General features: G+C 35.4%; 1 protein-coding gene across 4 annotated transcripts in view; it reads left to right on the top strand.

Moving 5' to 3' along the window:
- The window catches only part of LOC121424812 (gamma-adducin-like), a 106,167-nt gene that overhangs the window by 24,116 nt on the left and 57,390 nt on the right, over nt 1-24,661 (top strand). For all 4 annotated transcript variants that reach the window (XM_041620606.1, XM_041620605.1, XM_041620608.1 and 1 more), the window contains exon 2: nt 1,782-2,088. In XM_041620606.1, the coding sequence (XP_041476540.1) occupies nt 1,840-2,088 (249 nt within the window). In that variant the 5' untranslated portion in view covers nt 1,782-1,839. The remainder of the gene's footprint in view (nt 1-1,781; nt 2,089-24,661) is intronic.

Consider the following 24,661-nt stretch of genomic DNA (forward strand, 5'->3'; position numbering starts at 1 on the left):
ATTGTTTAAAAAGTCAGAAAATGTATATTTTCGAAGAATTTGATCATTCAGCTGCTACTAGAAATAAAATGAATTTTTGCTCATGATGATCATGAGATTAATTTGGATTCTGTTTATAATGCTGATCTTGTAGCAGATAAAGCATTTGATAATTGGTGTGTACTGTGAGATTTTAGAAACAATCAACATGATAAACAATTGACATAGTTTTCAACTAAAGGTCACAGGTATTTAAAGGGGAAGTTCACCCTGACAAAAAGTTTATTGTGAAAATAGCAGAAAAATAATAAAAAATATTGCCGAAGGTTTGAGAAAAATTCATCAAATAATTAAAAAGTTATTAGAATTTCAATTATTTGATTTGTGACGTCCTATGCGAGCAGCATTCCTTCATAGTGAATGGTAAAAAGTCAATGAAATGTTATTTTCTCAGAAAATTGAAAATGGTTTTCTCTGTACCTTTTGTATATCAATAGACAAATCATTTCACACCCAAACATGAATAGAAAACAAAATTAAGTCATCAGGAACCATACAAAATTTGAAATTCATGCATTTTATATTACATAACACATGGGGCAGCTGCTCGTTTATGACGTCACAAATCCAAAACTTTGAACTATAATAACTCTCTTACTCTTTAACGGATTTTCCTCAAACCTTCACCAATATTTTTTATTATTTTTTCGGCGATTTTTACAACAAAGTTTTCTTCAGGGTGAACTTCCCCTTTAAAGAGAAAGGCGCTGCCATGTTGGTCTACTGTTTACATCCTTTACCTGTTACCTTAGTCGCTATTAATGTTTTCAAATTCATAATTCTAGTGTTCCACATTCTCAATTACCTTCTACCACTTCCAATAAAAATTGAGAAACAAATGTTTTTATGACCCAACCTTCTCTTTAAAGATTCTTTGTCTTGAAGCTTCTGTATGATTATTCATTAATTATTCTTTTCTTTTCTCCTCACTGAAATCTGTCCTTCATGGTCCCATAAAAAGACTATTGTCAAAATAAGAGTTATTTTATTTCCCAATGAAATATTTGTAGTTAAAAAGAAAGGACCTCCAATAAAAGCATTTGATCAGCAATATATTTTTGTCTCCAAAATCATACATCTACCATTTTTTTATAACTGAATTCATACATGTATATTCAAATATATGTCAAGTTATTGAGAGGGTGAAATGCAGTGTTTTTTAATGATGTAAATTTATGACAACCATACAATTGCACACGTGCCTTTCATTTATAATTGGGCGTGATTGGAAAGTATGCTGCACCCCTTCTGTTCCTTCCTTGTGCGTATGTTTTTTTCTGGTTTTGTTGGTTTTGTACAAAGTTGATGACTGTCTGCTCCTAAACACAATTCAAGGTCATACAAACCTTGAGCCTGTGTGGATTATTTGCTTTGTATTTTCATTTTTTATCATAGCCATCATGAACACAAAACCAATTATTTTTACCGACATAATGTAGTAATATTCATGCATTTTTTTGTCGATAACAAAGTTTTGTTGGTATGCAGCAACAGACATCGACATCTTCTGGGAAGTGAATAAAAAACTGTGTGAGGGATAGTTTGTGTGTTGAAGGGTGCCCTTTTTCACAATAAGACTATCTTTATAACACGTGGTTAATAGTCTACAAAAGATGTACATAAATAGGTTTATCAATAAGATATAGCCTTTGATAGCAGAGTGTAACTTAAAATTTATCAACAATATTTTATTTATTGGAGCCAGTTTCTAATCAAACTTTCATTCATTCATGTCTTTCTAGATTGGTAGATATCTGGTAGAACAACACACCCCAACACATTCAAACAGACACATCTAGGATGGCTGACACGTTACCGAACGAGGTTGAGGAAGCCCCTCAGAGTCCAGCAATGAACGGCAAATCATCAAGACACCGGGAGATCGACAACATGGACCTGGATGATCCAGAAGTACAGAGGGAGATGCAGAGACCAGCACACATCAAGAACGACATCAGAGAGATGGACAGAAACAAGAGGGTCTCACTTATTCTAAACAGTCAAGCGTTTAGAGAAGAATTAGAAGCCATCATCGACAGTCAACTAAAGGTAAGACCTGCATCTCAAACTTGCATCCTGAAATCCTAAGTATTATATGCATGAGGTGGTTGTCACTATGTTGTCACTATGTTGTCACTTGAGTTCTGTGTGTTTCACCAAATTGTGGGATCATATCTTTTTTCTTTCTTCAGATTTGCAGACAGATAACATTACTCAAGCTTTTTTCAAGAGATCAAGAGATTTTTTTAAAGGATTCATTTTGAACTTTAAGCAAGAACATTCTGTTTAGGCCTAGGCATTTGTTCCAGAAAAAGTGTCCATACTGTTACAATTGTAAGGTACATGGGATAAACTTATATTTTGTACTATCTTATTCTAATCCAACGTGTTCTAAGAATTTTTGTAGGGAATAGGACTCTATACTCTTTTATGTATTTGCAAACGAGAAGAATGTACATTTTGGGGAAGTCAGTTGTATTTGCTTTCATTTTCCCCACTGATTACTACTAGTCAAGAATACTGTCAGGTTTATGGGTGCACATTAAAGAATCCAATCATAGAATTCATTTACAATTGATTCAATATATAGTACAAAGGCTGCTCTTTGTGTTTGCTTTCCAACCCACTCATAGTCCTACTCTGAGACAGGTAAACTTCTAAAGCGTCTGAAAGATCAAAGTCTAAAGAAAATTTATTAAAGATAAGGAAAATGATACGCAACGCCAACCATGTAGGTTGTATCCCTCCTCATCTCGGGAAATCCATTTTTAAAACCCAAATTAAATATTCAGCTCATATTTAAGAGTCCATTTCGTAGTCAGTCAGGAACTCAGGATATGTACTGAATACAGTTACATGCAATGCATGAGCTGTAACATGACACTTTACAGATTACAAGGAACTTTGTAAGCCTTGGATGAAAAATCATTATAAATTAATGACATCTTGATCAAGTTTTGAAAGTTACAATATTAATATTACACTTTAAAATTTGATAGGGAATTTTTTGTCAACAAAATATTTAAAATAAGAGATTACATATAATTATAAGTTGGAAGAAAAAAGAACCAACAACAAGACTGGTAGATACCTATTATTCATTTCAATTAATGTGAAAAATAAGACATATCCAAGATACAAAATTATACTGGGTAAGGCAGACTCTGATAGCAGGGCAGTGATATAGGACTGAAACACTTCAAAAGTTCACAATGTTATTCTGATATTAATGTTTTTATTTTCATATTATAAATTTATTCTAATTCAATAGAACCAAGAAATTATGAGTGCCAGTTGACAAGGGCAGCATGGGATCAGAATTTATTCATTTGTTCGAACATGTGTCTGGTTCTTTTTTATATGTGGTACTCTAAAGTTTTTTGATACTGGGGGATGGTCTTAAATGGTTGAAGATGAAATTAAATAGCAAGCATATGGAGTAAGGTTTCATTTCTTTAGATGATGTATGTCTGCAGTCTGTCTTCTCCTTAGTGCTAAAGAGACGTTGTCTAAATATAACACATATAGTTAACAGCTTTCTTGTTATTTGGGTTTCCGTAACCAGATATGTATGAGAAAGATAATATGTAAAGAGATGTTGATATCTAGTCTGTCTGGGCCCATTATGATCAGTAAGTATTGGAGTTACTCGTCTGGCGCCATTGGAATTAATGATGTGGAGCAAGTATAAATCAAGATAAAATCTGTACATTTGCAAAAAGGAGAAAGTGCTGGAATTACATGTATGATTGCTGCTTAATTTGTGAATTATTGGACCATTTTGATGTCCAGTTTCCACACAAATTGGAAGGATAATGAATTTTGGAAAGGATTTCTATATGTTGAAAAAAAAAGTTATTGAAAATTAGGGAGAAAAGATCTGCAATCAACATTTGGTATTCAAGCCAAATAATTAATAGGTTAAAAAAAATTTCAGGTCAATTATGTAATGCAAGTTTTTTTTTTCTCTCTCTCTTTTTGTATGTCAAATTCCACGTTGAGATTTCTATGGTCTCCTGAGATATATATATGACTTTGACAGATTCATTTGTAAGTTTTAATGATAATCCTAATCTGATATTAAAAATTTGCAGAATTTATGATTATTTAAAGTAATACCTTGCAATCTTTATTCAAGCAATGAAAAGGTAAAAAAAAAATAAATAACTGGTCTACAACTTACTGTAGCCTGACTGAACAATCATGATTTCAATTCTTTATTGCTTAAAAGCAAGTAGGTCCATGCTCCAATCTAGTGCACAATAAAAAACAGATGAATCCATAGGATACAATTGTTAATCCATAAGATATAATTGCTTCCTTGTACATTATATGAGATATTTCCTTTGATCTGTGTTTATTTCTGCCCTTGTGGTTGCAAAGGAAACCAAGGGTTACCTGGGAGTTTTATTACTTGTCTTTACCTTTTCCCTAGCCAGAAAGCAAATATTTTCAGACTGATTACAGCTATCCAAAGGATATGTCTAATTTATCAGTGTGTTATTCTGATTTCCACAACATCCCGTCCTTACAGCTATTTGCAATGATCTTGTTAAAACCTGTTAATTTTTATTTATGTAGGCCTCTATATGCGTTTGTTCATTTTGGTTGAAAATTAAGCAGTTCCCAGTGAAATCTATTATCAATATTGCTGTAGGCCTATATGGTGTAATACTGCATCAATTGAACCTTTCTTGCTTAAAGTAGGACTCTTAATTTTTAATAACTTTGATCGGGTATTAATGATATGACGCCCATCAATCCAAATTATCCAATACAAATTGCCTCTGGCAAGACTTAAAAGGTGAATACTGTGAATTGACTCAACATTCTGTTAAATGGCTTAAAGAAGGTGGTTTCAGACCGCCTTGAAGTTCGCCAGTTCCAGGTATTCTCTGATCGGGAAATTTACCCCGATCAGAAAATACCAGGTATTTTGGTAATGTGAAAGCAAACTACGCGTAATATCCCCGAAAGAAAATACCCGCTAAATAGTAGGTACTTGGCGAAATTACGAGAACTTTCGTGGGGATTTTTCCAAGGTCGCAGGTATTTTGGCGATGTGAAAGCAAATTACGGGAACTTTTAGCCCAGCGTGTCGTTGGGTGCGGCGGCGTGGATGGCTGCTGGGCTAGTGATTTTGAATTTCGCGCCTTGCCTGCTTATCAGACCATACTGCGCATGCTCGTAACTTCGGGAACTTATCCTGAAGGATGTGTTTCGGGGCGGTGTGAATGCAGGAATAATTAACGGGTATTTTTTAGCCTTAAAAAGTTCTCGTAATTTAACGGGGATTCTTGTGATCGAGGCGGTTTGAAACCGCCTAGAGACAATGGCTGAAGGACTTCTGTGAAGTATTTCACTGTTGGATTCTGTGGGGAAAAACATTGTATCTAGTTTTTAGGGTTTCCCTGGACAAGTGATGTCCATGCATGGTATTGTTTCTATTCATCACAGGAATGAGAATGAGGAGAAAACTAGAAGGAGAGGACATTCGTGATTGTCACTCTGGCTTTTGAAGTTGGGAAATCCTTGATGAATGAGTCAGAACCCATGAGCCTGGTTAAGGGATATTGGGATTTTAAAGGTGCCAAACAAGATGTTTGCGATACAGCTTCAGCATAGTACATGTAGGCCTACTATTATCAGTATAAAATCGATTGGCTGTATTGAATTAATGAAAGAGTAAAAGAAAATAATTCATTTCGAATTTAAAAACAAAGTATGCCTACATGTACAGTCTTATCAGCGCTTAATGATTTCAATGATATAGGCCTACATATACTACAAGCCTCTAGATCGAGAGACACATTGCACATTAAAGAAAGAAAATTAAATTGACAGTCAATCAATGACTATTGATTATAATGTAATAAACACAGCTTTGGCAAATGTTCAATAAAGTGAATTTCTCCCCCAAAGGTTCCCCTGTAGTCTATGCAGAATTGGTCTGGTGATCAAAACTCTGTTATAATAGAAAGTTATGTGACGGCAAGTAACAATTGCAATCTTGAAGAGAGGTTATCTATTATTGTTGTGTCTGTGAAGTAGACTATCAGTTCATGTTTCGGGTCTGGGGGGCCAAGCCTAAGGTAGCAGGAGGGTGATGATGATGATTCATGTTGCTCTTACCAACCTGATCCCATGTCATGCCGCTCCCAAGTGCATAATCACTGATGCATGCACCATGAATTCAGAACATTACCCACAGGTAGGGACAAAATAGTTTTGAAGTTCAGACCTTTTTTCAGAGCTGTACTGCGTTACATGTGTAACCATTCTGGAGAAATTAAGATCCCCATATCTATTTCAAATTCTTTAAGTTGTGCACTTCAAAAGAAATAAGCCAACTCTCCCAAAGTCACTCCCAAATGATCCCCCATATCTTCAAGTGTATTTCAGATTCTCTAATTTGTACACCTGATAAGAAATAAGCCAACTCTAAAAAAAAACACCAACTCTAAAAAAAAACACCAGAGCCCACCAATTTTTGATAAAATTTGTTTTATGTTGGTCTTGCAGGTAATGGTAGTATCCAAGATATTATAATTGTATGGCCTTTTATACACACAAATATGTGGAGTTCAGAGCTAAGGCATAATATATTTTCTTCCTATTTTAACTGTTGATTTAAAGCTTTGCATCAGAAATTAAAACTCAGGTGAAAATTGTCCAAACATCAACTGAATGCCTGTAATTAAATTTTAATCTGACTTCCTCAGAGCTGAATAGTTTGCCTATTATCACCGAACCTTGTTCTTCACAATCCAACAAAATTTCTTATTATTCGGGCTAGGCTGGAAGAATTAAAGGTAAATGCTAGTTTTGGTAACGATGTCAAAATGAGTTCGTACAGAATCCAATGAAATGACCGCCAAAGTGGCTGTTTGTATAAATAAAACGCATGTTCCAAAGAATTCTGGAAGAAATTTTGTAATTGCTGAGAAATCAGCAAATAAGCACAGGAATCGGGTAGGGCGTCGGGCCCGACGCCCAAAGCAATAATTATACATTGTCCCACGTGCGCTTATCTGTGTTGGGGATCTTCGGTGTGAAAATTTTTCAGCGTAGATTTCAAGATTTCACAAAGTTCAGTTAATGTAACTGTACCAGATCTATATCCTCGATGATATACTGACAATTAAGCCTTGTTTTACAGACTTTCCCATGAAATCAGTGTTTACTGCAACTACTGGAATTTCTCTTTAAGTAAGAATTTCTGCCTGTGGCCTCGACATACATAAGGGGCAATATCTAGGTCACTTTAGGGTATATTTGTCATGGCAACCCAAGATCGCACTGGTGATTGATATAGTTTGGATATTCTATCCTGCAGGTTGGTGTATACGTAGTACTATTTACTCTGAAACAGAATAAACATGGAATAGTGAATAGCTGTGTACAGTTAACATTTCCTGCCTTTCTCCTTGACTTGGCTAGTTCTTGATCCAAGTCAGTTTCAAGTTTATGTTCTGCTAGAATCACAAATAGTCCATAAAGGTCATTCCTCAAATATTTTACCCTCCCCAGAGTAAACTGTTTTAGCATGATGCATGCTACAACTGCTTTGCCAGTTTGGTTTCCCGGATAATCAGTTCTATTTTAGTTTATTATTTGTATTTTGCTGTAGGGCCTGGTTGTGAGGTTATGTATTTACATGTATATGGCATAAGATTTGAAATGAAGTGAATTGAGGCAGAATTAATATTTTTCCCAATCATAGACTTCCTATTGTATGAGTCTATGATACAGACGTTATTCTTCATCTTGATTTAACATATAATATGCTGTACGTAGTATGCAGTAGTTTTTTAATAAAAGAAAATGTATTAATATCCTGGTTTGACAGGCTGTTTAGGCCTAGGCCTACCTTCAGAGGTGCTCATGCTAAAGCGAATCTAATTAATCAGCTGTTGATGAACATACAATATAGGCTTACTTGTAACCACGATTAGCATCATCTAACAGCTTTAATTGCCCGTGACTTTGATTTTTCTACGGGACGTACATGTAATTACGCCCAGTTACAGCATGCATGAAGAAAAGTATCCATTAATGTCTTCGTTTACATTTAATTACCCAAACATGAACCCCATAATGTTCAACTGAGAGACATCATTAAACATTGAATAGTTATTTCCTCTCTCCATCCCCCTCCTTCCCCCTTCATCTGAGGCCCATCACATCATCCTTTTTCATATCATCCGGCTTATTATCCGTACCTTCGTTCATGTTCTGACCGAAGAAGAAGCGATGCTTCCCCTTTACATCCATACATTACAGCAGAGCGCTGCAAAGAAGGCAGCTACAAAATAAGGGTGTGTCTCCCTACACACTATCTGATGCTGAGAGAGAGAGAAGATGTAGTCTGTGTGCATTAGTGCAGTCTGATGCACTGTATGCGATGGTGCTGTGTATATTGCATCTTTGGAATGCAATTTGTGATCATGGACATGTGAAGAGGTCTCGTGTAGGGGAAAACAAACCTTGTAGTTTGTGATAATTCAAGACTCTGTCTAGTGCTTCAATTTTTGTTATGAATAGTATATTAAATGAATAATGTAATTAAGTTACATGGATACATTGTTGATGTGACAGATACCTGGATGAATACTTCCATCTAGTGAAACATATTTCTAGATATACAATTTCATTGTTGTATACTCATGAATATAAATCAAGATTCATTTTCGGTTTGGTATTGTTGCATTGAAAAAAAAGGTCACCTGTATCGTACCACGTAGATTTAATTTTTGTGTAGGACAAAAATTTGTCAAAGTTCAGGCTTTGGGTAATTCATCCACCAAAAAATAAAAGAATATCTAGTTGAAAAATATCCCCTTTAAGTTTTATTTGGTTTCTGTATTCCTGCCACTGCATCAATGTACATTTGCTATACTCAACTAAGGTGAGGTAAATGGGTACCCGGAAAGAATTCATTTTTTGAAATGCTTGTGTGCTGTAAAAAGTTGTTAGGATAATAATATAAAAAATCCTCTAAAAGCATGTATCTAGAGACTTTAGACTTCACAAATAACGGCATTGGAATATTGTTATTGTTATCTTAGGCCTATTATGCAAAATCTTGTATGGAATGGTAAAAAAATAGATGTTACAGAAAATGTTTGTTTACCAGGGATCTGTTCAGAAGTAAAATATTTATCTCCTCGATTATTTCGACATTGTCTTCTGATGTTTTGGAGAGTCCAGTCTGAATATGTGTAGGGCTATGTATGCAAGATGTAAAATTCATTTTATTGTTCTAGAAGAAAGCCTGTTGTCCAATCCATTTTTTTTTTTTTTGGGGGGGGGGGCTTTTTTGCTGAAGGCTGTCTTTCCTTTACCTTTCCTTGACCCATAATTGGCAATTCACATGCCATAACAGCAACATTCCAGCCATGTTCATGGACTTGCCCCACTCACTTTACCATGCCTATGTCCTGTCCACTTGATGGGGGGGGGGTGAAATAGCCCCCTGAACTTGAACTGTCAAGGTTAAAGAAGGTTCCCGAGTAGGCTAGTAGGCCTATGTGTTTACTTTAACCTGGTAAATTACTTCAACTGACCAGCAACATTCCTGCCCTGATCATGAACTTTTAAAATTATCAACTTCCAGTGCATGTACATGTAGGCTATGGTGTAGGAGGAAGGGTTAGGGATGTTTGCAGTTGCAGGTTTAAAAAAGAATCTAGATGAATATATTACATTACAATGTTAATATTGGGATATGAATATGCTGTTTAACATTTTCAAAGAGTGCAATAAAAAAATACGGTCCATGTTGAATAATCAACAGTTTACACATTAGCCATCTGACTAAAATAAAACATATGTGAGCCAAGACCATTTATTTTTACCCTCTGAAATCGACCATTCTTTAGACCTACTACATACATGTGTTCATTTAAAAATATTTCATGTACTCCCCTACTTGATTGCCGAAAGAGAAGAGGTATGGAGGGGGAGCTAGTGTTGGATTGTGAACATGACTTTCATAAGGGCATGAGATTGTAGTGTGCATCTAAGCTGAAATATCAGCAGGAAGAAATGACCTTGTCCTTGACTGTCCACTGTGTATTTATTCAAGTCAGACTGTCTGCCCACATATACTAGCATGGTAGCTCAAGGAGCTCATGCATTAGGTCTACAGGAAAAGTATCTTTACATTTTGTGCCTCAATGAAGGGTATATTCTCCCCAAATAAAAGTAAGCCTCATGTTTGCTATAGTTGTGGCCAAAATTGAAATGATGTAATATATTCAGACATATATCATTCTTTTACTTTTGTCAGGTAATTGTTACACTAATGGAGTTCGAGTACCCTGGTGGAAGTGAAGATTTGGACCTCCACATTATAAATTTAAAATTTAAAAAAATATACAATTTTACATAGACTATGTGAAATATTTGTGCAAAAAATATATATCATGGGTTTAAAGTAACAGTATATATGGATATGCATCATGTGATAGCTGACCGGCAGATTGAAATTCCTGTTGCGAATGTTTATGAGACTAACTCGGGCATAATAAGGTCATCTTTAAATTAATTACATGGACGATGGCATCATAATTCATCTCCTTTTCATTTGTAGGGCAGTTGAATAATCAGGGAACTAATGAAATGCTCAAGAGAATGGTGGTTATTTAGGGGGAGGGGGAGGGTGGGGGGACCTTTTCTGTTATAATTGTATTTCATTTATTGTATGGGATCTGCTGCTTCACACATCAGCGCACCCCTGTTTTAGAAGCTGAAAGATTGTCAAGAGGCTGTTGGCTTTAAATATACTTTTTACATTCACTAGAAACTCTCGGGACCTCATCATTTTATATCTAAATGCTCTCATAGTTGCCTGGCTCCATTTGGGACTATTTTCAGTGTTTACCAAAGAATTTTATGTGAAATACTTCAGTCTTTTTATCTACTATGTTATACCAGATGAGGAAAACTCTATAATTTTTTTTTCTTGACACCATTGTGGTTAGCCAACCAACAAATAGGCTTTAATTTTATGACTCATAAATTCTCTTGTTAAACAGCATGGGTAGTAATTGTAGTATCACCCCAAGGGCATATATTCTGTCAAAATAAATACAGAAATGAAAACAACACCCACAGATATTTATTTTTTCATACTCTCTGTACACTTAACAAGTATTTGGCTCAATGATTTTCAATTTGAAATTTCTGTCTATACAGCCATTAAATAAATATGTGCCTACATAATCTGTTCACATGGAGTTGCTGTTTATTGTTGTGTTAGCACATTTCGAACTATTAAATCCTTGCAAATAGAAATAAACTTGTCTGATAAGTCAAATCCTCATTTTGAATATATTTTCATGCATTATAAAAATCCTGCTGCTGGCAGTGAAATTTCATAGCCACTTGTAAAATCCTACAGGTCTTGCATACACTTCATATAGGCCTAATGATTATCCTGTCCGCGTAATGCAAGGAAGTCTTTCCTCAAGGGAGAAATCCTCGGAGAGGAATTTTTGAATATATATTTTTTTCATCTTGAAGACGGTACAATCCGAAGGTGTACTGGAGGGGTGGTGTGTCACGGTAAATAAGAGTAAGATAATAGTCGAAGGTGATTGAGAATGAGCTGTACTCCAGTTTTGTGACTCATTGTCTGACATAGGGCTGAGTCATAGAGTAAGCGCAGAGTATAGTACTGCATAAGGCAGATATGCTCATTGCATCACAGCGCTCGAACTGGGTCATGTGATTGTATACGTGCAGGGAGTTTGTGGACCATATATGCATGTTTATTATTATACTTTCATTCATTCCCTACCTACGTGTACAAAGTTGGATTACAATAATAAAATATTATTCCAAACCAACTTTTTTTGTAAATTATCATAGCACTGCTGTTTTTTGTTTTTTAATTTTCGGATACCTTAAGAATTAAAACAAACTGGGTGGATATTTATCTTTTACAGATAGTTGAAATGAATCACCATCTTTTTATTATTTTAAAGAAGAAAAAATAATCTAAGGAACTTTTTACTCTAGAAAAATCCCTCCATTAATAATAGTTGCTAGTTCTCTACCGTGTCTTTTGGAGAATGTCTCCTTAATGCACCTCATTTGAATTGAGTCATGTTGCGTTGGCGGGATCTTACAAAAGCACAGATTTTTAAGATACGAGGTGCAAGTTACATTATCTTATTTTCCCAATCAAAGTCAAATGTTTTGGAGTGCTTAAACCAAGGATTTACAAGCTGCTAAAAATTGGCTTAAAATGGGGCATGATTAGGCCTTCAGTGGCTGGTTGCTTTGAATAATTTAGAGTGGTCTGATTATTTCAATCTAGGCCTCATTTGAGATTGTATGAAGTGTGAAAATACATTTGTTTATGTGGTTGTTTTTCGTGAAATCTTATATTTTCTTGTTTGTTTGTTTGGACAACCAACAGCTGTTTTTATCCTTGAAGCTGATTTGCTTGGCACTCATTGGACCAAAGCATCTTCATGTTTCAACCATAAGATATTTTGTCTATAAGATGATATATAGGTCTGTGTATTATTGATCCTATACAAATATCATGGAATGTTTAGTAGCAGTTATGACAAATATCCTTGATATTAAAGAAAAAGTTTTGTTTGTGAAGACTACTCTGATACCCTTTTCATAAACCTATCCTCCAATTAGCCGCCTAAGAGTAATGCGGATAATTCAATAAAAATTGCGTTCATAAACTCCGAAAATAAGCCGCATTATTTTTACGAGCGCCCGTCCTGAAAAAGGCAGATAATCGCCATGACAACTGGACATGCCCCTTCCGATGCGGTTGTGTTGGAAAAGGGTGACCTTGTGACCGCACCATGGCAATTATCCGCATTATTTGGAAATGCGTTCATAAACTCAAAATCTTGTCCCGATGCTGCTATTATGCGGATAATAGCAGCATCAGAGTAATGCGGATAACTCTTGTCCTCCAATTTTACGACCAAATTATGCTGCTATTAGCCGCCTAATTCATTTTAATGGGGTTTATGAAAGGGGTAAGAATCTATTGTAATTGGTCAGCCATGATAACATGTGAAAGGTGTTATCGAAACATGATTATTTGTTATCAAAACATAGTGATGTAGGCCTGTAGAATTTCTTTCTAGGTCAAAAGAATGTGCTAATTGCTACTTGTGTATTAATGAAGCGACCCAAAATTATCCCAAGTGGTCATTTTGTAAAATTGTGGAGAGTTGCATTGTTGTTTACAATTCAAAGGCAAGGAGTGTGGACCAATGCAATGGACACCCAAACAACCTGGAAACTGATCACCTCACTCTCTATTTCTTTTGTATTTTATTATATGAAATATTTTTATTTTCTTGTCATTGTCATGTGAAATGAAGTTTCATTCCTCCCTGAACACGTGGAATTCCATTATCTTAATATTTTGTGCTTCAGGCAAGGAGGTCCTAATCATCAAATTCGTAAAAATTGAAATATTGCATAATTCAAACAATAGAAAACAAAAGAAATAGTGATTGAGTGACATCATCGACTCTTTTTATTTGGATGTAATTGGCTATTCATATAACTATTTTGTTGAAAATAAGCAAAATTTTGAAATGTCATAACTTTCCTATTTTACAATCCGATTTTGATGAAATTTCAGCATTGTGCTTGTCTGATTTTTCTCTATTCAAATCAACATTTTTCTGAGGTGGACTTGACCTTTAAAGATACTTTTTACATTCACTAGAAACTCTCGGGACCTCATCATTTTATATCTAATTGCTCTCTTTTTTAAACTGAAGCAATCTGCCATGCATGTATGATCCTTTGCTATAGGTTCAGAGTACTTATAAAGGACCTGGGTCTGTAACGTCTGTTGAGGAAAGGGATGTCCCTGTTGATCCATGTATTACTTCCATGAACTTCCTGATCTAGGAAATCCCTCATTCAATCCAGGATATTAGTCGTCTAGTTTCAGGTCATGAAAGGAAAACCCTGCTCTTTGGCTAAAAGAATGTTTTCTCATATCATAATTTATGGTTTATGTATATATAGGCCTATACTACTGATATTTAATACCTCCTGTCCCCTCCCACTCCCCAATGAATCTTTTTATTCATAAACTCTAAAGGCCCACATGTACATCATGGAGGTCAAATGCTTCACAGAATAGGATGGAATTATTCCAAGGAAATTACTTATTTCCTCTACCAATTTCTTTCTGAAAATTCACAATGAAAGTGTTTTTTTTCAAAAACATATCATTTGGTTCATGGGAAAAAATACAGCCAAAGAAATAACGATGATAATAACAACATCTTTAGATAATCTGGGGCTGTTTCGCAAATAGTTCAGTGTGAATTAATGACTTTGAATTAAAGTCATATAAATATTTTTATTTAATGTGCCACTGTGCATTCTAACACATGATCACAGTGATAAGTATGCTGTAGTGTGCATTTGCCTCGGCATGATCTGACCAATACATTATTGAACAAACTCAATTTGCAAAGATTGATTTTTTATTTATCTATCCATCTATCCATCCACCCATCCATTCTTCCATTAATCCATCCATTTAATTATTATTTTTTAAATGGGGGGGGGGGTATAAGCGGAGGAAAAAATGATCTGATCTCAGAACACCAATGCCATCTATTCTATTTTTAGGATCGTTTGGTTTATCAATTCTTTAATGACAGCAGTATGGCTGGGACCCATGCACTGTTGAAAAATAAATCCGACATGGATAATCCCTATGCCTGGATCTGACATGGTATTATGCTCTGTTAATCATCGTCATGGAAACCTGAGGTGGAACATGCATCATTTACTAATTCCCTGGCACAATCAAATATGCATCCTCCCATGGACTGTCTCCATCATGCTAATTAACTTGAGTCCTCCTCTTTGTCCCTCACCGTTTCCTTGATAACCCCTCTCATCACCACCACTCTCAATCACATCTAATTATCATAGAAGACAACAAGTAACCAAGCTTTGAACAATTCCAATTTGTTAAAAGAAAACAAACAATGGTTTCAGGCTTGCTACTAATTTGCTGCGATTTTCGTGAGACCAGGATGATGAACTTTTGGAGGAAGAAAGATCTTGCAGTAGAATACATTGCATTCCCTATAGATTTGTGGTTTTGCTTGTGGTTAACTATACATGTCAGTGTGGTTGATGCATGATGATAGAAACATGGAATAGACAACACTCGTGATTATTTTTAACAATAATTATTGAATAAGAACTTCAAGAAATATTTCAAGGCTTGTCAATTCTTTTTTTTCTTGGTGGCAGTCTCTGTTGTTCTTCAGCTTACTGTATTTCGCACTTATTTCCCCAGAACACAATTATCCCATGTCTGGTCAGGCATGAAATGAATGTTTTGAATATTTTATACCAATCAAATGATGTAGAGCATGTCCTGTAATAACAGTGCATCCAATTACAACTAATGTCTATGTACACCTTTCTTCATACATACTTGCAACATGGGAATAGGAAGATGGCAAATATAGAGTCCTTGATTGCAGGTTTTATGAATACTGATAGTGTTTGATCAGGCTAATCAGTGACGTCATCAGGACAACACTCACTCCGCGTTATTTGCACTGTTGATATCGGGGCATGAAGGGTAAACACATTCCCTAGTGCATGCCTTCAATCGGTTGGCTGGACGTGGCTCGAGGTACGTCCGTGCCGAAACTGACCATTTCCAGAGCCATCGATGCGTGGTCAGGTACTAATGAAGCTTTTGGGACTGACCAGGGGTAGGTAGTTTGTCTTCGCAAACCCCTGTCAGTCACGCTCTTGATGTAATCAGTACATTGGTGACCTACTTGGGTTCTTGGTTAATTGTAGGGCTAGGGTTGGGTTGGGGGTGGAGTTGTGGACGTTCATGCCTATTGGGTCCTGAGTCAAAAGATAATTGAGTTTAATGATAAAAAGTGACCAACTGTTAGCCCAGCTTGTCATCTTGACTACATAACTATTCATTCTGTCATTGTGATATTGTTTGATACATTCTTGATAAATCTTTGGATTATTATGCATGTAGGTGACAATAAAAGTTTACATAATGTACATGTAGTCTTTCCTTGTAGAATTGTGATCTTAACAAAATGGAATTGAGAGTTTCAGGTAGGATAGGATCTGCTTTATGATCGACTTTGCTGCTAGTTCACTGATATGTGAATTTCATCTCGATAACTGACAGGCATCTGGTTTCCAATTTTGAGTACCTTCATATGTTTTTGGTCCTCTTTTGTTAAAGAAATGGGCCCTATCGCTCATTCCTCAGTGATGTTCCCAGCGTGCAAGATGTGCATATCTGTTTGAAATAGACCCCTACCTGTAGTAGAGAATGCAATGTTTGATGATTTTCTTATGTAATGTACTTTGTTTTGTTTACCTTTTGGGGGATGTTTCCTGTTTATTTTGTTTATCTAAGTAATTGTATTCTTTTAAAAATGAAAAACTATGGATTCTTTTAGAACATACCTGCCACGTGTTCAAATTGAATAGGGATATTCTGATGGGGGGAGAATAAAATTGCTGTTTTTATATGTATACTCCCATTATTGTGAAACATTTTCTGTAACTAGTAATGAATAGGAAATTTAAGAACATTTCTGGACATTTTGCTGTAGTATGTGCCTCTTTCTTGGCTGCCTGGGTTGGCAGGTATAGTAGAATAGTTGAGGAGGAGATTGTAGAAAATAGGATCAAAAGTAAAAGCTGTGTGTATTTCTGTATCATGTGCTAAGTGCAAACTATAGGCCAGCGTATGATGACTTTTTCAATTCATTTGTTGTGACAGTTTTTCTGAGTCAGTTTCTGAAGATAGTCTTGACTAGAGGCTATCTCCCCTGTGGATATACAATCCAAAGTAAACATTTCAAGTCCTGTGTTTATTCTGATGAGCTGGTGACCTTTTTATAAGGACAGATCAGCATGGGAACCCTGCTGTGATGAAGCGATTATAATCAACTGAAAATTGATTACCAATCTACTCTGTACCCTCCACTCCCTTTAATAGTATTTCATTTATTTTTCGTATCCATACTTCCCATAGGTCCATCTCCATCAGTCCTGGTACATGTTTCATAAACAAGTATCTCTGCCATTGTTGTAACTACCATGGAAACCTTTATTGTGATTGGCTGATGAGCTCTGTTACCATGGTAATTGCCTTTATGGTGATGTTACCATACATGTAGTTGTTATTCATTTATTGAACAGACCCCCTGTTTTCAAAATGTCAGGCCATGTCTTATGCAACAAATTTTCCCAATCAGAACAATTTTGAGATTGAAGACGCAATTAGCAGACATTTTGTGATCTCTGTTTCAATCTTGAAAAATATGGTAAATCTTTTTATTATTTTGTAAATATTTTTATTTATTTCATTCTTTTTATTTATAGATTGATTCATGAATTTTTCTTTGTTCTACCACCATGCATTACCATCACAGTCTATTCAAACAGGAGTCCAAAATGATATATATTCCTGAGGTCTGTTTGATCAGTGGATATATTGTAGAACATGGGGTGATGGGAAGGGGTTTCGTGAATCCTTAGATTAATCCAAAGAGGGATGACTGAGCTAGAAGCTTGAGATAAAGCAAACTTAAGTCCCAGTCACATTGTTCCGTGCAAGGCTTGCGGGTAACTATTTTTGCTACCCGCAGGTCAGCCACATTGACAGTATCTCGCACGCAACTCACACGCAGAAGCGCACGCAAGTCTGATTTGCAGGCAGAAAAGTTTTGAGCATGCTCAAAACAATCACTCGCAACTCACCAGCAAGGCTTACACGGAACGATGTGACAGGGCCTTTAGATTGATGGCAAACCACCTGATGAGTAATCATCAGACCTATGAGATTTCCTCCAACTATAAACCATTTTTAATCATGGTTTAATGATAGACTTTAGAGTTTATGGTAGATCACTGACCATGGGGTTTTATTACAGCATTTTATATGATTTCAAATTTTACAAATTATTTTGTTGTATTCTGCCATAAAACCATACACTTTGATTGTCCCATATAACAAGTGTTGCATTGGAGCAAAAATGAAATTATCTAATATAATTTTTTTTTTATTTCTGCAAGGAATTTTGTATGGCATAGCCACATGCAATACAAGTGAAAAAGGTTGTCTAAAAGACTAATGTCTCATTTTCCTTTATTTTTTCACTAATCACAAACCTGTCTTTTCTCAAACTTTCCAGCATTGTAGAAGTTTTCTGTTCCACCCATCATCTAACATAATATTGTTTACTTGTGACTGCAATTTAGAATGGTTCCACACCAAGTTATTGCCAGTATCCAAAAGTCATTGTGTAAGGTATAGGCATAGTAGCATTGTATTTCCTCTGGATTGATTTCATTTGATTTTTTTAAATTTCCCATCACTTTGTGAACTGTACCACATACTATAGAAGTCTGAATTGAAAATGAATTTTGTTTTGTTATTTATCGAAATTGGAACTGGATCTTTCTTATGGAGAATAACACATAGGGCCTTTTCACACATGAATCTTGAATCATTGTAAAGATGATGATGATGCACAGCATTTGTATAGCGCCATATATCTGTCAGACATTCAAAGGCGCATTTGAGGAGCCAGCCAATCTGGGTTGCCTACAAGGGCGCACACAGAACTGTGACCCGCAGGTCTCTCCTCCTGATAACCATGATAACTGGTTGGGGGAATCCAGGTGGACCACTACACCGGGGTTTCCCCCTACTCTTATTCAAATAGTGCAGTGGGTTCTTAACATGCAAAGGTGGTGATTCTCCTCTACACGGGGCCTCCATTTAACGTCCTATCCGAGGGACGGAGTGTTTTCCACTGTAACAGCCTGCATCTATGAAACGTGGAGAGAGGTTTACACACAACACACTGGCTTCAGTCATTTGCCCGGGGTGGACTCGAACCCACTATCTTTGGTTCGACAGGCAGACGCTTTACCGACTAAGCCAACTTCGCTCTCTTAATGTAATGATGATTGCAGGCATTTTTTATTCTAATCATAATCTATATGTAGTTTGGTTCACACTTGCTGAAAATTTGTCACTTGCCTCATGTTTCACTGGAATCATCATTCAAATTACGATATGTGATTTTAATGTGTAAAAGAGTGGACAGTTTCCCACGAGCCTTTGTAGATCAAGCCATGGTAAGCCATAGAAGCTGTAGAATGTGTTCCCAAATGCCCTTCAGATCATCACTCTTCTTTGCAATTTGTTGCCTAAGGTTTCTTGAAGCCAGAAGGGACCATTGACAGAGATTTGTTCCTTTGGATTAAGGCTTTTCATGTAACCCTCTGAAGATCCATAATCCCTTTGAGAAGATTAACTAGATAGCCTAGTGTAGTACAGTTACATGCAAATTGTCCTTATACTGTTTGCATTGTTTGCTCCATGTAGACCAGGCAGGATAAAGGATTGTTTGGGTTTGAGTGGAAGCCATTGTGGAGCTCAATTTTAGTCTTAACATGGTCTAGACTTGGATGATAAGTGTGTAAATGGGATTAGAAGGGATTAGGCTTGTTTGCCCTTGGAACACTGGGATAATCTGGCTGTGGGTATACAACAAAACTCTCTTTTAAAGTTGTCCTCAATCAGGAAAAGAAGCTTGCAACATCTTCACAATGCTGCAAAAGATATTTTTTCTTGTCTCATTTCTTTTTTTGCAGTGTATGTTAACATTATTAGGTTCCAAGATGATATTTTGTTCTGATTGATACAATTAAGCACCTGTGACTTCAAGATGAGAAGACCATTTTAAGCCGTTGCCTACTATGGGGTTAGCCTGAAATTTTGCATTACTCAGGATTAGTTGTCTTCATGAAATTGTAGATTATCTAGTTCTATCATGCACCTACTACACGTACATGTATGTCCTATAAAATCCTCATAAACCTTCATGGGAATATAGGATTCGGATGAGAGTTGGTTTAATCCAGATATAAACCTATCCTAACGTAGTGAAACATTCCATCGTCATTTTTGAAAATACACTGGGAATTCAAAAAGGTGAAAACTGGATGTGTGGACTATAATTTACTATACCAAGATGATATGAACCCCTAATTTCTCTTGAATCACGTACTTCATAAGTTAGAGTTTGCACATATCGCATAGGTTGTCTATAGATCTGTCACTATTTATATATCAATCAGTGGATTCATTATGCACCTCATAGTAATCAATTAAGCCCAGAATAGGAAAATAGAAATGACAATTGGAAGCTCCGATCAGTCAGTCACAGTTGTCTCCTACACTCGACGTGACAGATCTCATTAAAAAGACAGACGTCAGTAGTTTCCCTTTTCTCATCCTCGGAACTATCTGCATGGTTGATTGAACATGTGAGTTTGTTGGTGGGTAGGATTGCAAAGGCTTGTTCTGCCTCATTGGGCAGTGGTAGTGAAGGAGGCCCTCCCGTGATTCTTACGTGTCTGCATGCAAGGTTATCCAATCTCAAAGAGTAATATTTCTAGGGTATATGAGTGAAAAATGATGAAATAGAATCATTTTGATTGGTCCAATAATTCAAATGGATACAGGACAGTGGGAAGTTATGATAATTGTCTTCTCAGAGCTAGAAGGATATTATAATGTGCATCTACACAGACATATTGGTTTGGTGCCAGGGTGTATAAACTCTGCTATATTGTTAGAAGGGAACATTGTTAGCATATATTGAAAGAAAAAAAGAAAACCAAGTCGGGATGGTACACAGATACGCATAGGCCTATGGATAGATTACTCATTTACCTTGGTAGTATTTTGAGAATATTCTTTCAAGGTAAAAAAAATTAAAACGACTGTAGGAGAATTTATTGTGAATTGTGGTATCGACGTACGGCCTTGGTGATACAAAGGGTCCATGGACTTGAGATGTATTCTAAATATACATGTATAGGCCTACATGTATACCCCAAGTATTACGGAGAGAATTTGCCACTCGAATCTTATCATGAAGCACTATTCCAATCATTGTCTTAATATCCAATAGTGCTTATAAATGTTTAAATGTCCATAGGGCAAATGTGCTTACATATCCTTGATCACTATATTCTTTGTATATGTATATATATATTCAATATACATGTTTATTTGCCAATAGATATGGTATTTGTACCTCATGATATAATTTATTATGTATTACTAAATAGTTAAAGGTATATTTTAGATACTTACCTTCTCCTGCACATTAATTGATGTGTACTCGCCTTATGCATTTTCCCATACTAATGTATTATTATTATTATTTACTCCTTTTCTTTGCCCCATTTTGCTAACTAAACAAGGAGCATTTTAAGGTGTGGTTGCAGAACCCTGACAGTGTATGTGCCCTGACAACCTAACATGCTTGCTTTTCTTTATTTTTATTACCCCCTTACATTTTGCATCCTCATGACAACCATCATCACCATTGCATCTTTTTTAAAAAATTTTTGTCAGTCATCGCCTCAGTTTTGTTTATCATCCACATTACATTCATTTTACATCATTGGTTTTGCATTTCGATGTGTACATAAAGTAGAGTGCTTAATAACTCTGTGCTCCTACATGCCAAACCAAAGACAGGCTAAATTTTTCATCAATATCTATTAAAGAAGAGGCATGCATGTTGCTCTGGAGATGATACAGATTCCAAATTTGTGTTATAAACAATATGTTGTCATTATAAAGGATGATGTATATTTCTGTGAAGGTATGTATGAAGTGGTTTAGATTACACCACAAACAGCGCCCCCAAGGAAAAAAAACAAAGAAAAGATGATTAAGCTTGTATGACCAGCAATTTAATAGTAGCCAAACTACTTGTTGAAAGTGTCTCTTTGATGGTAAAGAATATTAAAATTCCTTTAATAATTATGATTCAAAAGCATTTTTTTGAAGAGTTTGAAGGAATATTTATCAGATTAACCATACTCCAATAGCTTGAATTGAGGCTATTTAGCTGTGGATGTAAATATGTCCCTCGCTGGTTCCATGTGTGTAGCATGCAACTCCCGAAGGTTACTTCCATCTGATATTAGATTATTTGCGAGAGCAACCAATTTAGGTCATGTTATCTAGGTGAGACTACTTCTCGGCAACTGTAATTTGTGAACCTTTTCATTGCTATAAAAGTATATCTGCAATGTGCATAAAATCAAACATCATGCAGACATTGACATAGAAATGGTGCCCAACGATGGTGCCCCACCCTTTATTGATATGACCAATGCTTGAAGCAGCAAGAAATTACGCTCTGTTAATACAAAGTGATAATAATTTTACCTCTTTAGAAAAATGAAATATTCTTTTTTTTTGCAAAATGGTTGTCATGCTATTGTTTACTGCTTTAAAAAATGAATATAGAATGTTATGTTGCTTCTTATTGTTTCGCCTTCATTTCCCTTGAAGATCTTAAGATATCTAAAAAGAATACCTTTGAGCAAACATGTAACTGCTCAGCAATATTCAAATGCAAGACATATTTATGTGGAAAGAAAGTCATTTGGTGCTTTTTTTCTAATTGCCTATCCCTTCGTTCCTCCTATTTATTTTTCTTTTTTGCTCTTATTTTTGTTTGAAGCTATACAAACATTACTTTGCTATTTGAAGCTTTATCACACTTATCAGAATTTATTTTCAAACTTTCAAGCAAATAATTTGCCTGATTTTGATTTATCTCCTCTGGTTCAAAAAAAAAAATCCTATACCAATTCTGTAAAATACAGAAATGTTTGCTCCAGTGTACATTTACAGTTTTGTCAGAAATGGTCTTACCCTAGATTGAACATGCATGCATGAATGTATTGATGGAAATTGTTGTTGCAGGTTGCCTGAAATGACATCATTGATTGAGGATTTGAATGTATTGTGTGTCATGGATCTTGGTTGATGAAATGATTAGTGCTATTGTGATTTTATGCCATGAAATAAAATGTATAATACTGCACAAGTGAATGCAATATCAGTATGTGACATGTATGACTGTTTAGGTGTTGAGTATATATATTGAAGTGTATTCATTAATGTCTGGTCTTAGTATGAGATAATGAATGAAAGTATTATTCTGACATAATTTGGTACAAAAGATTGGGTAAAGATTTTTTGTGTTGCTTTCGACAGATGAAATTTGAGAGACTTGTTTGTTCAAATATTTTTGTTAGAATATGGATGAATGAAGTTTAATTGTAGAGGAAGTGATGTGAGATAAGTTAATAATGTTGTAGCTTGTTATTTTAGCAGAGTGGCAGTCATTTTCTCTGCTCTGTAGAATCCTCACAACCATTTTTAGAATTGACATATCATGACATGTATTAAATGCATGATAGTTATCATCATCATGCTCATTTCAACTCATTACTTCATTTTCGCCCACCTGTATGAAATAATTTTTGATCCATTGTCGAAGTGTTTTGTTACATCCATCTTTCATCACATTCTCATCCATACCTGTGCCATCTTTAATCAGTAGACCAGTTACATGACGAGGCCCAATACTTTTCCTTTTCTCAAAGGTGTTCATATCTACTTTGGTGAAAATATGATGCTGTTGCTTAGTGAATTTTGTGAAACATTGTTCTTTACAGTAGCTTAGTGGGAGAAAGTTTTAGACATTCATTAAACCACAGGCAAGCCATTTTTATATCACATTTCATCATTGGATATGTAGTTTAGCGCAGAGGCTGTGTTATGTTGATCACCCTATTTATTCTTTTATTCTATCGTTAAGGTAATTTTTAATCTGTCAATTTCACTCCCATTAAGAGCAAAGTTGATAGTAATAGTGAATGGACATTATAGTGTTGCAACTTCAAATTTTATTTTTAGTGATCAAGAGTAATTTAGAATTAGAGTAAAACTGTCATTAAAGTTGAAACAAATCTAGTTTATCTCGATTAGCCGAGATGCAATAAAGCATGTAAACAGTTCATTTCTTCATCATTCTTTAGCCATTCTATTTTACTGTTTGATGAGGTTTGTATTTTTTAATTAATTTGCTCATTATTAAACATGATTACCATAAATATGATTTACTAAAAACACAAAAAATCATAGAATTCCAAATTTTAAATAAACGATACAATATTTGTAATACTGGATGGCTCCTTGTTATTAAAGCTTTGTGCAAAATAGATGATTCTTTAAAAGGCCTAAATCAAGATTTATTCCTGGAAGTTGAGGAAAAACATTGATTTATGTTATAAGAAGAGTATGATATTAATATAGAAAATTCTAATGTAGTACCTTAAATTTGATATTGTCAATGTTTCACAAAGAAACCCAAGATTCCTAAATCATTGTGAACTAAAAATATTTATAACTGAACTGTACTTATGTTAAAATCATGAGCATTGTACTTCTTTGGAAAATGTATTATTCATCTCATAATTCCATATGGTACATGCCATTACATTTTCATCTCTATATTTTCATTTTTTTTTTAATTTGTTGGTTGCCAAAACCGAAATTGGATTTTATTTTTTGGTATTCCTTTATCCAGGTTTTCATACAACAGGTGGTGGAGGGGGTGATGATGAGAGTGGGTCATACAATAGGTGGTTTCAGACCGACTCGAAGTTCGTCAGTTCCAGGTATTCTCTGATCGGGAAATTTATCCCG

Source organism: Lytechinus variegatus, chromosome 12 (assembly GCF_018143015.1).
Source record: "Lytechinus variegatus isolate NC3 chromosome 12, Lvar_3.0, whole genome shotgun sequence".
In the NCBI taxonomy this organism is placed as follows: domain Eukaryota; kingdom Metazoa; phylum Echinodermata; class Echinoidea; order Temnopleuroida; family Toxopneustidae; genus Lytechinus; species Lytechinus variegatus.